Source organism: Aquarana catesbeiana, linkage group LG06 (genome assembly GCF_042186555.1).
Source record: "Aquarana catesbeiana isolate 2022-GZ linkage group LG06, ASM4218655v1, whole genome shotgun sequence".
NCBI lineage: Eukaryota > Metazoa > Chordata > Amphibia > Anura > Ranidae > Aquarana > Aquarana catesbeiana.
The window spans coordinates 293467518-293486815 of record NC_133329.1 but is presented as its reverse complement, the minus strand read 5'-3'; the positions used below and the strand labels follow the sequence as shown (position 1 = coordinate 293486815).

At 39.5% G+C, this 19298-nt stretch overlaps 1 protein-coding gene across 7 annotated transcripts in view; it reads right to left on the bottom strand.

Moving 5' to 3' along the window:
* ARMC8 (armadillo repeat containing 8) overlaps positions 1 to 19298 on the bottom strand; it is a 229174-nt gene that overhangs the window by 83408 nt on the left and 126468 nt on the right. For all 7 annotated transcript variants that reach the window (XM_073633455.1, XM_073633458.1, XM_073633460.1 and 4 more), the window contains 3 exons: positions 5992 to 6074; positions 4352 to 4433; positions 1932 to 2018 (listed from right to left, as the gene is read on the bottom strand). In XM_073633455.1, coding sequence (XP_073489556.1) covers positions 1932 to 2018; positions 4352 to 4433; positions 5992 to 6074 — 252 coding nt within the window. The remainder of the gene's footprint in view (positions 1 to 1931; positions 2019 to 4351; positions 4434 to 5991; positions 6075 to 19298) is intronic.

Here is a 19298-nt window from a genome sequence, read left to right as displayed (position 1 = left end):
ATGGTCCCAAAATAGTGTAAAAAATGTCCGATGTGTCCACCATAATGTCGCAGTCCCAATAAAAATCGCAGATCGCCGCCATTACTAATAAAAAACAAAATTAATAATAAAAATTGCATAAAACTATCCCCTATTTTGTAGACGCTATAAATTTTGCGCAAACCAATCAATATACTTATTGCGATTTTTTTAACCAAAAATATGTAGAAGAATACATATCGACCTAAACTGAGGAAAAAAATTGCTTTTTTTATATATTTTTGGGGGATATTTATTATAGCAAAAAGTAAAAAATATTGCTTTTTTTTTTTTCCAAAATTGTCGCTTTTTTTGTGGGAAAAAAAGGACATCAATTTTGTTTGGGTACAACGTCGCACGACCGCGCAATTGTCAGTTAAAGCGACGCAGTGCCGAATCGCAAAAAGTGCTCTGGTCAGGAAGGGGGTAAATTCTTCCGGGGCTGAAGTGGTTAAAGGCACTCATATGCTGACCTATTGGTAAATCTTCTGTATTATGCAGCAATAATAAGTGCAAACAAACTTAAAGTCAGAGATGAAACAAATCTCCCTACATAAATTTTACTTGTATATCTTCTGTCTTCATCTGTATATATCCTTTAGAAAGTACTCTTCCTGCTAAAGTTTTTGTCTTCCTGGTTACCACTGGGAGTAGACCATTGGAATACAGCCAAGACAGCTGATTGGAGGAAAGACACACACCCCCTCTCCTCATGGGCAAAGGAAGAAAGCAATGTGCAGAGCTCTGATCTTAGACGGCAGGCTGTGTGCTAATCTATTTATAGCAACCGCCCCCGACACACACTTCTATCTCCCTTCTTGTAGAACGTGTGTATGGATCAAGAGACAGCTACGGGACTCAGTTCTTTTTTTAGAGAGCTAAGAAAACACTGCAGATAGATGTGCCCAGTTCAAATTTCATGAATCGGGTTTACATTGAGTCTTAGAGCAAAATAAAGTTTTGTATCTGCATGCTACGTAGAGCTGTCTGATGCATGAAAATTTTAGACATAGAAGAGAGTATTTTAAGCACATGCATCTCATTTTGACAAATATGTACCTATATCGATGTGACTAACACCAGCAGATGAGATATGGTATTTTCCAAGCATGTGCAATATATTTCAGGGGTAGGCAATCTTGCAGAGAAGGAGAACTACCTGACCAACATGGAAGAGATCAAAGAGTGCAGGTCTTTTTTTCTCTTTTTGAAGGTAGTAAACTCCGCTTTTGAACTTGCACCTATGTGTAAAGCCTATAATAAGGCTTACCTTTAAGTGCAGTGAATATCTCCTTAACTTGTGGTGTTTAGCCGCTATTCACACTGGAATAGGTGACGTCACTGGAACATGCGCTCTGAAGGGATGGCATTCTCATGCCGTCCCTTCAGAGCTCTGTGCCATAAACCGTGACACCCGTGCGCATATCAGTCACAGGACCAGAGCCAGCGAACCCGGAAGGAAGAACGGGAAAAGATGGAAGCCCTGTCAGCGGTGCTGGTGCACCACTGGAGGGCTTCATTCTAAGGCGGGGTTTGCATTCTGCCCAAGTTGTGGCCCGGCTGCCCACCTGGGCGGACCGAGTTGTGGCACGGCTTCCCATCTAGGAAGACTGAGTTGCGGTCCGGTGCTTCCCATCTTACAGTGGGAGAGGGAAGCAGTGGCAAGATATAGCTACCTGTTCTTGCGTACTGCTCCCGGCTGCTTGAGATGGACGCGAGAGGAGGATCTAGGGAAACAACACAGTCAAACAGGTAGCAATTCTTGCCACAGCTTCCCTGTACTACTCTGCACATAAGGGGAAGCACTTCTGATGAAGTGTCAGCAAAACGGGGACACAATCTACCCTTTGCATAGCAGCAATTGATGGGTTGCCGACCCCTGCTATATTGTACTGGGCCTTAGTTACACTTACCTCTTTACTAGGCGAAAACTCGAGGAGAAGATTGCATAAGGTTGATGAAGCTACCACCAAGATGTCATCTGGGGCATTCTGTAAAACCTGTAAGGAAAAAAAATAAAAATAAAAACAAGTTTATGGTTCATGTATGAAACAGGCCCTAAAGACATTAAAATGCAACTACATACAGTTGTGCTCATAAGTTTACATACCCTGGCAGAATTTATGATTTCTTGGCCATTTTTCAGACAATATGAATGATAACACAAAAAGATTTTTCACTCATGGTTAGTGTTTGGCTGAAACCATTTTTTATCAATCAACTGTGTTTACTCTTTTTAAATCATAACGGCAACAGAAACTACCCAAATGACCCTGATCAAAAATGTACATACCCTGGTGATTTTAGCCTGATAACATGCACACAAGTTGACACAAAGGGGTTTGAATGGCTATTAAAAAGGTAACCATCCTCACCTGTGATCAATTTGCTTGTAATTAGCGCATGTGTGTATAAAAGGTCAATGAGTTTCTGGACTCCTGACAGACCCTTGCATCTTTCATCCATTGCTACACTGACGTTTCTGGATTCTGAGTCATGGTGAAAGCAAAAGAATTGTCAAAGGATATGTGGGAAAGGTAGCTGAATTGTATAAAACAGAAAAAGGATATAAAAAGATATCCAAGGAATTGAGAATGGCAATCAGCAGTGTTCAAACTCTAATCAAGAAGTGGAAAATGGGGGGGTTCTGGTGAAACCAAACCACGGTCAGGTAGACCAACTAAAATTTCAGCCACAACTGCTGGAAAAATTGTTCAGGATGCAAAGAAAAACCCACAAATAAGGTGAAATACAGGACTCTCTGTAAACATGTGGTGTGGCTGTTTCAAGGTGCACAATAAGGAGGCACTTGAAGAAAGATGGACTGCATGGTCAAGTTGCCAGAAGAAAGCCATTACTACTCAAATGCCACAAAATATCCTGCTTACAATTACGCCAAACAGCACAGAGTCAAGCCCCAAACCTTCTGGTACAAAGTCATTTGGAGTGATGAGACCAAAATTGAGCTTTTTGTTTTGGGGATGTGTGAGCTACAAATTCACAGGAAATTTGGTCAAAATTGTTGGCAAGATGAATGCAGTATGTTATCAAAAAATACTGGAGGAACATTTGCATTCATCAGCCAGGAAGGTGCGCATGTGACGTACTTGGACATTCCAAAATGACAATGATCCAAAACACAAGGCCAAGTCGACCTGTCATTGGCTACAGCAGAATAAAGTGAAGGTTCTAGAGTGGCCATCTCAGTCTCCTGACCTCAATATCATTAAGCCACTCTGGGGAGATCTCAAACGTGCAGTTCATGGAAGACAGCCCAAGAATTTACAGGAACTGGAGGCTTTTTGCCAAGAGGAATGGGCGAGCTTTACCATCTGAGAAGATAAAGAGCCTCATCCACAAATACCACAAAAGACTTCAAGCTGTCATTGATGTTAAAAGGGGGCAATAAACGGTATTAAGAACTGGGGTATGTAAACTTTTGATCAGGGTCATTTGGGTAGTTTCTGATGCCATTATGATTTAAAAAGAGTAAACACAGTTGATTGATAATAAATGGCTTCAGCCAAACACTAACCATGAGCGCAATTAAAGTTTTTGTTTTATTCATATTCTCTAATCAAATGGCCAAGAAATCGTAAATTCTGCCGGGGTATGTAAACTTATGAGCACAACTGTATTTCAACCTATGATTTTCAAAGACTATATTTTTAAAAGATGTAAATGTCTCTTATAACCATGGTAATAATGAGGGTTGCATCAGGTATTTCCAGGTAGAACACCCACAGAAATTACAGGAAATAGAGGGTAAAATGAATGAATGAATTTGTAAACCTAAAAGATTCCTCATAGAATTTGTGTTTTCAGGAAGGGAAAGTCCAGCCTGCTTGGTGCAACTCCTCAGCATAAATCTGTAAATATTTCATTAATTTGGGTCAAAGTGTCACTAGCAGTAATCCGTTACATTCAATTAGACTTGTTTGGTAAAGTTTATATTGTTTCACCAATCCCCGCTCATTTGAATGCCTTCACCACTTTGATGATTTGCTATATGTCTTTGGCAAGAACAGGCAACTCCAAGCCACTCAAGTGACTGGTGAAATGTCTAACATTAGTGAAAGGTCCAGCTAAACCACTACAATCTTTCAGAGATTACAGTGCAGAAATAGCTACACATATGACTTACCACAGGACATACAACACATAAAAAAACTAAAAGTTAATTTTCACGTTTGCTTTTTACATGAAAAATATGCATGCACAGAACATGCCAGTACTAACGTCTAACAAGAAAACTAAATTGTTCATAGTCCCTGTAGGTTTTAGATTTTGAAGAAGCGGTTTTCTATGAAAGATAAGTACAGAAATTAATTACTTTCATTAAGGGTTTCCACACGGCATGGTCCTGAAAACTGGTCCTGAGTTGTTGGACTGATCTGGACAAACTGTGTAAACATCTAAGGAGAAAAAGGTAATTAGATACCAGCAATGTGCAAATCAGTAGAGTGAATGTCAAATTTCTTTATAACAGAGATCCCACATTTTATAAAATGAACATTATGATTCCCTTGCACCCAGATGGGTGAAGTAGCCATTAAATCAAAATGTTTGGTGCCAATTTGCACACATACCATGAAATATTTGTATGTCTTTTACATATTAGGAGAGAAGGCTCTACTCAATCCCTACATGATCAATGATACAATCCTGATAGGTAAAAGGCCACTTACGAATCAATGGTTATACAACATTTCTTTCATCAGTCATCATCAGTACAGGGAAATAAGCAACGTAGCTCACAAAACAACAAAGGGTAAAGAAAAGTTCTAAAACCTAAGCTTTTTACCACCTCTCATCCTCCACCTAATCCTAATAAATTACACCATGTATTTAAAATAGTTGGTTGAAGAAAAACCCAAAAAAAAAAAAAGAAGAAGATTCCTTCACAAAGGGCTTCTTTGAGACAAGGAAAATCATAATTCGCACACTAAATGCACCTACTAAGCAACAATAACAGAACAATTAGAACAATGCTTTAGGTTGACTACATAGTGCTTGCAACTTAGACCCATATATCTCCTAATCAGTATGTTGCCACTGAATTGATGCTCTTCCAATAAGTGCAAAATTGGGATTGGCATGCCACTGTCGTGTCCACTATGCTCTGTTCAGACACAGGGCACTACTGGATTTATTGTGAGTAATTTTAATGTTATACTTCTTTTTTCATTGTTTGTGACTAAATGCTTCATTATCTAGTTGTCAGGGTTTTTTCTTATATACATCTACCAATCTACCGTACATATTCTGCAATTGTTCAATGTGTCCAAATTACCAATGTGGTATCTCCATGGGTCCTTTCACACACATGCGGACCATTTAGGTCCGCCTGTCAGTTTTTCAGGCGGATTGATCGGACGCTCAATGAACCTCTATGGAGCGACGGATATAAGCCGTGACCTGTCCGCTGACATCCGATCCGCTCAATCCAGATGAATAGAAACACTTTTTTCCATCCATCTGGCAGATCGGATAAAAACGGACAGGCGGATCCATTTTCATCTGATCCCCCATAGAGGAGGGCGGAGCTCCGACAGGTCCATCTCTGCACAGTGAGCAGAGACGGACTTGTCATCCGCCTACTTAGCGGGGATCAACGTAGCGATCCCTGCTGAGCAAGCGGAGTCCGTGAAAACAGACAAGCATGTGTGAAAGAGCCCTTTTTCTTTAAATTACAATTACTGGGTACTAAGTAAAAGATGTTAAAAAATACATTTATCTGGCAATCACAGAATTTGCCTATTATACTAAAAAGGCAACAGCATCAATACACAGTGAAAATTCTGATTTGTGTCCATCTCCCCAACCTTTTTGTATACGGATTAGATGAATCATCAAATAATGGAATATATTGGTTTACTGGAAAACCTCTGCAGAGAAGGACAGGTGTGCTTTAAACTGGATGCAGAAAGGTAGGCAGTATAAAAAGGAAATCAATGGACTAGAATGTCGTACCTGACAGCAGCTAACCGCACCTTGACACTAGTCTCAGATAAGCCATTCACAATCCGGTCCATCATATGTTCAGCCTCTATGATCTGGAGAGAGATGTTAATGCAGCATAAATAACATCAAGGACACCATGCCTGCCTCCCTTATTCTTATTAACAATACTAAACATGAGAGCACATTCACACTGGTACTTTTTATTTGTATTTTCAAACATTTTAACAAGTCCAAGAGAAACATCTATGCAAAATAATGGAGTATATTTATTTGGCTTCTGCTGCCGTCTATAGCAGTAGACTTTACCAGTGCACATCTACATCTTTATTCCGTAATCATGTTTTTCCATTCAAACATTTAGCCTGGGCAGATAAACAATTAAGAACATAAATATAACCAAAAAAATAAAAAAATAAAAAATGAAGCCCAGAAGTTGTATTTTTAAATTATGTAGGATGGAAAGACACATTTCCAAGAAATGTTAGCATTGTCTTAGTAGATACACTGCTATGCTGGACACTGCTCTAGCCAGAATTATTAAGTATTTCTACATATCACTATGGATGGTTCAGGGTTAGCGGTTAATTTAAAACAGAATTCCACGTAAAGTACAAAAATATATAATGTTGTTACAGAAGTGAGGGTTGTAGTCTCAGATGTCTTGCCATTTACATTAAAGCTAAGCCATTTTAAACATGTAAATGTCTTGCCTAAGAGGAGGCACCATAGGGTACCTCTATAATACTGGTTTCATTGTGTTACTAGGCACTTGCCTTTCCTGGCTATATCCTGTGCACTTACCATATCCCTGTCTTTAGGAGCACCAACAGTGGCCAGTAAGGGCGCCCTTATAGGACATCAGTATATAAGGTGGGTGATATTGGGCACTGAAATCATAGAAGGGGGGCTAGCTGGATAATAAAAAGGTAATAACATAGGTTCTTGCTATTAGATAAAAATAGCTGACAGGTTCACTTTAACTGAAACTAATGAATGGCAAGAATCACAATGGGAAGACGAGTATATAGTACCAAAGTATATCACATTTAAGGCAGAGAGTTCCATATTCATACAGTGGTAAACCCTGGAATGACAAACATCATGACATTTACTTAAGGAAAAGCACTGGAGTCACCTTATTGTGAATGAGCACTGGAATCACTTTACACATTTATAATTGTCACACTGCGAAGTGTCATCTTTAGAGGACTTTCGATTTGTTTTTTTCACTCTGTGGACTTCCTTGATATATTTTTTTCGCTTTGTGGATTTTTGGATCATTATGACATCATATATGATCACGATATTGCTATGTGCACAATATGTAATAATAGATGTTTATTTTTCCTTTATATGTCTATATTTGTCATATGATTGCTACATATTGTAGCGCTGTGCTTTTTTTGTGTTCTATTGTTGTTCACTAGGCTGGTCACCTTTTGTGCTAGCTGCTCCATCTTCTAAGCGCTCACTGATCCTGTACTATTATATTTACTGAAAATATAAAATATCCAAGGTAACTTGAATGGAGAAAAGACAAGGGATACACCATAGTCCTGCAAGCAGCATATTTAGGGCGTTGAATATACCGCTCCCAAACCTCCCTTGCCATTGAAATCAATGGACAGCGATGTCGAAGCACCTGTAAAGAGCTTTGGCAGTGGTACTTTTTGGACGTTTTTAACCCTTTCTTTGGGGTTAAAAGCGCCCCTCTTGTGCCTGCACTTTACCGCTAACGCAGGGCTATCTTTAGTGTGAAAGGTTTCTAACTAAACTGACATTTGTAGTAGACCAGCAAAGGCAGTTTATGCATTTCTCTCAATTCAAGGGTCTTCAGAAATCTGCATAAGTAGGAAATGTTTTTAATACTGCATCTCAATCAGCTTTAGAATGTTGTCCTGAAATGCTGAACACCAGATTATAGGTTATAGCAATTAAGCAAAATGCTAACCTTTGAAAAAAATTAAAATAAATATGGTGTTCAAAACTAGCATACGTAACATGAAATTTTAAACCCTTGAATTGAATAGGAGTATATATGCTTGAGGTGATTGTAGCCGTAATAATAGTAGATCGTAAAACATCAAGACACTGCCAACTGCCAAACAAAGCTATCCAAATTTTTTAGGGCAAGTCTTTGTCATGTGGGTGTCACTTCAAATTCCTATTTTGAAATCTGAAGTTGCAAAACAAACTATAGAACTAAGAGCCCATTTATAATAGAAACATGATATCGCTATCCACTATACACTGCACGGTTAGTTCACACTGCAGCATGTCATTTTTGTCCCCATGCATTATGTGCAGGCCGCAATGTGGAGCCTACGGTGGGTCAATGAGTTTTCTCTGAGTAATCCAGCAAGGAGCGGCCAACTTTGACAGGTTAAGTGACCAGATTTTCCTGCTGGCTTCTAACTTTATCCATTTTAATACTGCTCTTAAGTCAGACGAGTGGCATGCACATTTGTAAAAGCACATCCCTGTCCTTTATAAATGTGCGATTTTTTTTTTGTTTGTTTAAAACAGTGGTATTACCATTTTAGAGGTCATACTACTACTTTATACATTGACCCTTAAGATAATTTAATAATGATGTATAAAGCAATAACGCGACAACAACAAGGTTTCTCTAAAGCTGGGTTCACATATATGCAGGAACGTTTCTGTGCAGAGTCCGGTGTGGTTCCCATTCAGCGGTTCAGTTGCGAATTTGACACTTAAATCACACCTGAACTGGACTGAAAAACACAAAGTACACCTTTTTAATTACCACCGCAACCAGCCCACATACAGTGGGGCAAAAAAGTATTTAGTCAGCCACCAATTGTGCAAGTTCTCCCACTTAAAAAGATGAGAGAGGCCTGTAATTGTCATCATAGGTATACCCCAACTATGAGAGACAAAATGTGGAAACAAATTCAGGCAATCACATTGTCTGATTTTTGAAAGAATTTATTTGCAAATTATGGTGGAAAATAAGTATTTTGTCAATATCAAAAGTTCATCTCAATACTTTGTTATATATCCTTTGTTGGCAATGACAGAGGTCAAACGTTTTCTGTAAGTCTTCACGAGGTTGTCACACACTGTTGCTGGTATGTTGGCCCATTTCTCCATGCAGATCTTCTCTAGAGCAGTGATGTTTTGGGGCTGTCGCTGGGCAACACGGACTTTCAACTCCCTCCAAAGGTTTTCTATGGGGTTGAGATCTGGAGACTGGCTAGGCCACTCCAAGACCTTGAAATGCTTCTTACGAAGCCACTCCTTCATTGCCCGGGTGGTATGTTTGTGATCATTGTCATGCTGAAAGACCCAGCCATGTTTCATTTTCAATGCCCTTGCTGAAGGGAGGAGGTTTGCACTCAAAATCTCACGATACATGGCCCCATTCATTCTTTCATGTACACGGATCAGTTGTCCTGTTCCCTTTGCAGAGAAACAGACCCAAAGCATGATGTTGCCACCCCAATGCTTCACAGTAGGTATAGTGTTCTTTGGTTGCAACTCAGTATTCTCTCATCTCCAAACACGACTAGTTGTGTTCCTACCAAACATGTTCGACTTTGGTTTCATCTGACCATATGACATTCTCCCAATCCTCTTCTGGATCATCCAAATGCTCTCTAAAAAACCTCAGACGGGCCCAGACATGTACTGGCACTGCAGGATCTGAGTCCCTGGCAGCGTAGTGTGTTACTGATGGTAGCCTTTGTTACGTTGGTCCCAGCTCTCTACAGGTCATTCACTAGGTCCCCCCCATGTGGTTCTGGGATTTTTGCTCACCGTTCTTGTGATCATTTTGACCCCATGGGGTGAGATCTTGCGTGGAGCCCCAGATTGAGGGAGATTATCAGTGGTCTTGTATGTCTTCCATTTTCTAATTATTGCTCCCACAGTTGATTTTTTCACACCAAGCTGCTTGCCTATCGCAGATTCAGTCTTCCCAGCCTGGTGCAGGTCTATAATTTTGTTTTTTTTGTCCTTTGACAGCTCTTTGGTCTTCCCCATAGTGGAGTTTGGAGTGTGACTATTTGAGGTTCTGAACAGGTGTCTTTTATACTGAAAACAAGTTCAAACAGGTGCCATTAATACAGGTAATGAGTGGAGGACAGAGGAGCCTCTTAAAGAAGAAGATACAGGTCTGTGAGAGCCAGAAATCTTGCTTGTTTGTAGGTGACCGAATACTTATTTTCTACCATAATTTGCAAATTCTTTCAAAAATCAGACAATGTGATTGTTTGGATTTGTTTCCACATTTTGTCTCTCTTAGTTGAGGTATACCTATGATGACAATTACAGGCCTCTCATCTTTTTAAGTGGGAGAACTTGCACAATTGGTGGATGACTAAATACTTTTTTGCCCCACTGTATATGTGAACCAGCTCCATTGAAAGCCGGTCTGGTTAACGTTATGCAAATTGAATGCGGTTCAAAAGGTTTCAGGTTCGCATATATAGGCAGCCTTTTATCAACCTTTCTAAAAACAGGAATCCTTGAAAAGACTTTCAAGTCTCAAATCGTTAATAGGAGGAATGCTTCTTACATTTTTGGTCATTGGGAAGAGTCCCCAGATAGCTAAAAAAAAATTATTAGTGTCACTAGTTACTCATTTGAGAGGCAGAAGTTGCTCATTGCTTAAGAAACCTCTAGAGGAACTCTGGTTAAAAAAGGCTGGCCTAAGGGAACCGGCAATAAATGTTGACCCATTCATTTCTTTTGACAACATACACCACATGGACCATAGTTTGCCTTGCTGGTAATATATTGCAAACCCTGAACAGCAGCAATCTGGTGTGCTAATCCTATTATGAATTGCTGAAGCTTGGTGATACATTGCCAAATGTAGTAAAGAAAAGTGGATGTGTTGGCTACAACAATTTTCTTTTGCTATGGGCATTATCTTGCTATACAACTCAACACTTTTCCTTATCCGTTTTATTAGGAGACTGTTATTTCCAGGGTTGGATTTTTTTGATAAATAAGAAGCATGTTTAGCCTGATGTCTTTGTGACACTGCAGTAGAAAAAGGGTTGTAAATAACAAACCAAACAAACAATTTATCTACGCTTACACTAGAAATGATCTCAGATCTTTAAAAAAAAAAAAAAAAAAATTCAATGGAATCACCTATTTTATTTACTCTGCATTGTTCATTATGTACTTTATTCAAAAAGAAAAAGTTTTAGAACGTTTATTTTACATCAGTACAAGCGTGTTAGTATTAGAAAAGCACCGAGTTTTAGGCTTAGCATGAAGTTTAGTCAATTCCAAATTTGGTAGCACTAACAGATACATCATGAAAATTTAAATCTAAGGTTCCAGGTACCTTTGTTCCTTCTAATATTAAAAATAAGGTGACATCATTGTTCTCATGTCCAAATACAATTGTCAAAATCTGGTTAAGATTTCACAAAACCTTCAGTTAAAAAAAAAAAAAATATGCATTGTAACTTAAAAAATGTTTTTTTTATCCTGTGAACATATGCTGAGAAATAAAAAACAGGTGACAATACCATACTATCTCTTATTTATATATATTTTAATAACTGCCCTGTTTAAATTTCGAGAAACAACATAGAAAAACACAAAAGCATTCAATATTATTTTTTAAGGTGCGATTGGTCTTTATTAAAAACTTCCTTGGACATACAGCAGACAGATTTATCCAACAAAGTTCTCTTTACAGGTTTCGAAAAATAAATCTTTAAAAGCAGTTGCAATTTACACAATAAAATTATGCAGGTAAACTCTTACCATACCTTATTATATGGAGAACCTGGTAACATACAAAGCTCTCAGTACAATCATCATTTAATTTTGAAAATATGTCAACCATCAAAACTTGAAATCAGTATAGGTCAAGATACTTTGACAGAAATTTTATTGGCTTACCAAGTTTGTAAACAATAGCATAATAACAGAAGCACAGGCATATTTATATGTTAAAACAGGCAATTCAATAACTATTTTCAAGCACAAAATGATTAAAAAAAAAAAAAAAAAAAAAGTATGTTGTTTCTCCCAACAGGTTGGTTTAACACCAGCAAGCCAACAAAGGAAATCTAAGAAAACAAAAGCAGTTTCCACAGTGTTTTCCACTGGTATATACAAGAAGGCATCTCGAAGAGGCATCCAAAGGAAACCTGGGAATGCATTATGGGGGCGTCCACTGTCTTTATACATAAGGAGATGACTATCAGAAAGTAGTATTAAAATGCTACTACTAAAATTGTATTCGATTTGATTGTAGCCGTATTAGTGCAATTGTGACAGAGAAAATTGAGTACTGTCCGTGATACTTTTTTTATTTGCACTAACTAAATTGTAAGTTAGTGCAAATAAAAAAAGTATCACGGACAGTACTCAAAATTGTATTCAAAATTAAAGGACCTCTGAGCATCCCGTATAGCTCTTCAATGAGAGCACCAAAAGGGAAATGTGAACATATGTATTTGAAAACAAAATTATAATCTCAAAGTGTATGTCTGGGCAAACAAAACAAAAAAATTGTAAATTTCCTCAACAAATGTGCACTTTCCTATGTTTTGTCTCCTTAAAAAAAGTTTGCAATTAGACAAAAAATACAATAGGGGACCTGCTGATCCTGCTAGAAATCAAGAATGCTCTTAACCCCATCTGTGGACATTGCTGCACTGAAATTACAAGCAATGTTATTCAAAATCCCAAGTTACCCTGTTCTACTACAGAACAACCGCCTAATGTTATGGGGATGAAACCATGGAGGTATTCTGTAATCCAGCATAAGAAAACTGGGCAGGGTTGGAAATACTACTTGGGATTTTAGTGCAGCAGAACCAATGTGTTCCCAGGACAAAACAAGAAATTAGGAGCACAGTGGATTTCTGACAGATCAGATGTTTTCTGTACAGACTTTAAAGCCGCTTCAATACCGGGCCTATTCTGGCACTTCTCTCCTTCATGTAAAAATCATAATTTTTTTGCTAGAAAATTACTCAGAACCCCCAAACATTATATATATGTTTTTTTTTTTTTTAGCTGACACCCTAGGGAATAAAATGGCGGTCATTGCAACTTTTTATCTTACACGGTATTTGCGCAATAATTTTCCAACGCTTTTTTTTTGGAAAAAAAAACAGTTTCATGAATTAAAAAAAAACAAAACAGTAAAGTTAGTCCAATTTTTTTGTATAATGTGAAAGATGATGTTACACCGAGTAAATAGATACCTAACATGTCACACTTTAAAATTGCACACAATTATGGAATGGCGCCAAACTTCATTACATAAAAATCTCCATAGGTGACGCTTTAAAATTTTTTACAGGTTACCAGTTTAGAGTTACAGAGGAGGTCTAGTGCTAGAATTGTTGCACACGCTCTAACGCACGCAGCGATACCTCACGTGTGGTTTGAGCGGCGTTTACATATGTGTGCATTCACTTCTGCGTGCGAGCTACCGGGGACAGGGGCGTTTAAATTTTTTTTTTTTTTTTACCTAATTTTTTTTATTTTTACACTTTTTTTAACATTTTTTTTTTTTTTATTACTTTTATTCCTATTACAAGGAATGTAAACATCACTTGTAATAGAAATATATGTGACAGGTCCTCTTTATGGAGAGATGTGGGGTCAATAAGACCCCACATCTCCCCTCCGGGCTGGAAAGCATGAGATCGGGAAAAAAAAAAAAATCACTGATCTCATGCTGACAGCCGCGATCGCAGCTTCATTTTTTTCCGGGTACCCGGGCGTGACGTCATAACGTCGCGCCCGGGCCTCCGACATAGAGATGACTGGTGACCATCTGGTTTCTATCGTCAACATCCGGCGCTAGCCGATTCTTTCTCCGGGCACCCGATGGCAGGGGAGAGCCCGGAGAAGCACCGGATGGCGGGCGGGAGGGGGGGACTTCCCATCCCGTCGCCTATAAGAACGATCAAGCGGTAGAACTGCCGCTATGATCGTTCTTATCGTGCACAGAATCGCCGGCTGCAAAGAATGATATCAGAATGATGCATCTAGCTGCAGGCAATATTCAGATATCACCCCACAAAGTAGAGGACGTCATTTGACTATAGCCGGGTATTGAAGTGGTTAAAAAAAAAAAGATAAATGTGCACGCATTGCTGAGATATACTAAATATTTTTATTTTTTATTTTGCCTTGACATGCACTGAAAGTAACACTAAACAAAATCCTTATTCTCCAAAATGATCCATACACATCCACTTTTTAATGGCCCTCTATTTTTTTGACAGTTTCCTCCATTTGTTTGGAATGAGCAGTGTGCATTAGTTGTGGACATGTGCACTGCTCTCTGCACACAACAAATCCCATAGTCCATCTCAGGAGTTAGCAGGATAGGATGGCTATGCTCTACATACAGTGGGACCATGGAGAAAGAACAAAGTATCTACCCACTAAAAGAATGTTGGACAACAGCAAAGAAAAAAAAATTGTAGGAGGCGGCTGAGAGCAATAGAAGGTAAGAATACATTTTGTAGATTTAGGATCTTCCCCGTAAGTCCCCCAGTTGAAAAGGGAGTTACTTGACACGTTTTAGAAGCAGCTGAGATAAATCACTTATAGGGACTAGTAAACTAGAGGTTGTTATTTGGGGCCAGTAAGGAAAACCCATGGTCTGCTACTAAATTAGTACCGTAGCATCTCCATCAAACATTAGCAACGTCCTCCAATATGTGCAAAATAAATAAGTACACAATATAGCATTCATTCAATACCTTAAGACAGAATGGATTTATTTATTTACGTATGATTTTCGTTTCATCTCACATGAGTTCGAGCCATTGAACTTGGAGCACTATATGAGAAGAAGCCACTTGTCTATCAACCATCTAGCACCAACATATTTATCAAACTACATATTTTGGGACTTCCTTTAGGATAAATTGGAAAAAATTCAATTTAACATTTAACACTAACATTCGGAAAAGTTACGGTTATGCAAAAAATATTGGAGATAAGGAGATTTTTTATAAATAGTCAATTTTTCCATTTATGAAAAAATATACCAAACCATCAAAATTTGGCCAATTTGTAAATTAGATCTAAGGAAGACAGACTTGGGACCTTGTTTCACATCTAAAAACAGGACAGAGAGCAATACTGGATAAGGCGAACCATTTTCTACTGCTGGCCAAAATGGAACCAAGGTTTAGAAATAGGTTTTTCATGATGCAGTCCAATAGTATCAATTTTAGAGTTCACTTATAGCTCCATTCTACTGTACACAGGTGTGTAAAAGTGGCGCCCACACCCCACTGAAAAAAAAAAAAAAAAAAGCTTAAAGCTGAGTTCCACCCAAAAGTGGAACTTCCACTCATTGTACTCCTTCCCCCCTCCGGTGCCACATTTGGCACCTTTCGGGGGGGAGGTAGGATACCTGTCTTTCACAGGTATGCTGTCCCCACTTAAGGGAGCCTCAGCCACGGGTATTGACATCACCATGGGGCTCCCTCCTCCTACCCCAGCCACCGGGCCAGCAGGAGAGAGGAGCGGCGCCTCGCACATGCGCAGCAAGGTCCCTGGCATGAAGCCACAAGGCTACACTGCCAGATTCCCTTACTCGCAATGGAGGCAGCAGCACCTGACAGCCGATGGAAACATCAGCTGCGGTGCCGACATCGCTGGACTCCAGGACAGGCAAGTGTCCGATTATTAAAAGTCAGCAGCTGCAGTATGTGTAGCTGCTGGCTTAGAATTTTTGCAGCGGTAGGCGGACCTCTGCTTTAACCACTTGCCCACTGGGCACTTAAACCCCCTTCCTAACCAGACAGATTTTCAGCTTTTGGTGCTCTCACACTTTGAATGACAATTACTCAGTCATGCAACACTGTACCCATATGACATTTTTGTCCCTTTTTCACACAAATGGAGCTTTCTTTTGGTGGTATTTAATCGCTGCTGGGTTTTTAATTTTTTGCGATATAAAAGAAAAACGACCGAAAATTCTGTAAAAAAAATGAATTTTTCTTCATTATAAAATTTTGCAAATTAGTAATTTTTCTTCATAACTTTTGGCCATAATTTATACTGCTACATATCTTTGGTAAAAATAACCCAAATCGCTGTATATTATTCGGGGTGTGTGAAAGTTAGAGTCCACAAGCTATGGTGCCAATCTTTGAAAACTGATCACACCTGAAAAGCTGACTGCCTATCTCATTTCTTGAGACCATAACAAGCCAGGAAAGTACAAATACCCCTCAAATTACCCCCTTTTGGAAAGTAGACATGCCAAGGTATTTAGTAAGAGGCATGGTGAGTTTTTTGAATTTTTTTCCCACAATTCTTTGCAAAATCAAGATTTTTTTTTCACAAAACTGTCATATTAGCAGGTTATTTCTCACACACAGCATATGCAAACCACAAATTACACCCCAAAACATTCTACTACTTCTCCTGAGTATGGCGATACCACATGTGAGACTTTTACACAGCCTGGCCACATACAGAGGCCCAACATGCAGGGAGCACCTCTAGGCGTTTTAGGAGCATAAATTACACATATAATTTCTTGACTACCTCTTATACTTTTGAAGGCCCTGGAGCACCAGGACAATAGAAACGTCCCAAAAAATTACCCCATTTTGGAAAGAAAGTACCCCAATGTATAATCTATGAGGCATAATGAGTCTTTTGAACGTTTTTGCTATAAGTTTTTGGAAAATGAGAAAACGCGTATTTTTTTTTTTTTTTTTTTTACACAAAGTTGTCCATTTATACAATAATTCTAACACATAGCATGTACATACCAAAAATTACACACCAAAATAGATTCTCTTACTCCTCCTGAGTACGGCGATACCACATGTGGGAGACTTTTCCACAACATGGCCACATACAGAGGCCCAACATACAGGGAGCACCATTAGGTGTTCTAGGGGCATAAATGTCAAATCTAATTTGACTACCTATTACACTTTTGTGAGACACTGATGGGCACTGTAGTGGCATGGATGAGCATGAATGGGGATGGCTAGGTATGGTTGGGTATGGCCGAGTGTGTGAGTGTGGCTGAGTTTTGCTACGCATGACTGAGCATGGCTGGACATGGCTGAGCATAGCTGGGTATGGCTGAGTATGGAAGAGGGTGGATGGGATGGCTGAGTATAGATGGCATGGCTGAGCATGGATGGCTGTAAAAGTAAAAGAACCAAGTGCCAATGGATATGAAATGTAATAAGCACAATACCAGTCCAGCTGCAGTAAAAAAAAAAAAATTGTCAAAATGGCAATAGTAAATATAGAAAACAGTTCACTGCGTTAGGTCCAGTAAAAATGATATACACAAATATAGAACAGTCCCAGTAATATAGTGATATAAAATGCTCATGCTCAAAGTTGATATATCTGTGCTTCAATGTGCTCAGACTTGGGTGCCCCACAAAGGCGTAAACTAAACCCCTGGCGTTGACCAACTATCGCTAGCATGGTCCTTTACGCATGTGGGGAGACCCCTGTAGAGATCCACTGCTGGCATATCATGTAGTGCAGTTCCTCATATAGATAAACAAACCAAAAGAATCCTCATTGCGCAAAATATTGTTCCAAAACGTTTATTAAAAGCATTTAAAAGTAAAACGCATCACTCATATGGTAGCCTCTCTGGCGGTTTTCCCGAGTGTGGCTCGGGGTTAAATTTCAGCACCATTAGCGGTAACCCCGAGCTACACTCGGGATTACATCTCAGGATCCTGGTGCGGTATACTTACCTTGTCCCCAGGATCCTGCAATGTCCCCCCGCTGTGTCCGCAGGCTCTGTCCTCCGCCCCGATGTCCTGTGTGCAAGGCTCAGTTCCCTGTGAGCGTCATGACACATACAGTACACTGTAATCTTACAGATTACAGTACTGTATGAAATCACTTCACATGCCTTTTGTCCCTAGTGCTTTGTCCAATGCCCTGCATGCAGTTTTATATGATATGTATTGTTCTTTCTGCCTGGAAACTGGAGATGTCCATAGCAACCAAAAAGTGTCCCTTTACGTCAAAAGTGGTTTTAGACCAGCTAGAAAACAGCGATAGTAAACTAGAACACTTGCAGAATTGAGCGATAGTGAATCGTGGTGAAATTTATCTTATTATTATTATTATATTATTATTTTTTATAATTATTTATATTTATTTATTATATTATAATTTATGATTTTGTGTTTCAAACTTCATCATACCCGGGATATCTACTAGACTCTTGGTGGAAAGATTTAGGTGTGTTATTGCTAAGAATTACAGGCCTACAATATAAAACGCCAAATTTCTACGCAAAATACTTGTACCGCTTTAAGATGCAAAAATCTGAAATAATCATACCGCCAGGGAGGTTAAAGTGCCTGAATATCCTGGCACCCGGCGTGTGTAACAGGTGATTTTTTTTTTTTGGGAAAATCGGCCTGCAACGGTGGTAGTTACCACTAACGTGGGGCTGCTGGATTCCCTGTGTTTTTGTGTCGTGGTGACGCGGTAATACCTCGATGCGTTTCAGCCAATCAGCAGGTCATCATCAGGAAGCTCATGGGTGGATGGCTGAGCATGGATGGATGAATGAGTATGGATGGATGGCTGAGTATGAGAGGGGTGGCTGAGCATGGATGGATGGATGAATGAATGAGGCTGCAATGGGCACAGAGCAGCGCTGTGGGCATACTGATCGGTACAGAGGGGAGAGAGGAACCGGACATGACGCCGGTTTGTTTACAAGTGATCGCTCCGTCATTTGACGGTGCGATCATGTGGTAAACGGACGATGTCAGTGGCCCTTTATCATGATCCTTCGGGTCCGCTCACAGATAATCCCGTGTGCGCGCCCCAGGGGGCACACAGGAGCGTGATTCTGGGAGGACGTCGTAATACGCCCTCCCAGAGTTATCGAGCCGCGCTGTAGCCGTCATTTGACTATAGCGCGGTTAAGTGGTTAAAGCATGTCTATGGTGAAAAATGTAAAATCATATATTAATTTCTACATTGTATTTTAAATAATTATAGCCTATTCCTATTAAGCTGAATGCTCATGAAGTCTGTAAACAAACTGTGTAGATCCCCACACATTTACTTCTTTGCATTCTGTGACATGTATTCATTATGCCCTGTGAGTAGACAATGTGTCAGAGTCTACAAAGCCAGCCTTCTGAACTACGGAGGTACAGAAATGAGGGGTTTAAAGAGGCGGAGTCAGTACAGGAATCACTGCTTGCAGGCAGTAAGGTACCATGGGATGTTTAGTCCTTAGAAATGGAGCGGTAAACAGCAGAGGAGGAGCTAAAAAGCATGCAGGGAATCCAGGAAGATGTGGAAAGAGATGGCCAGTAGACATG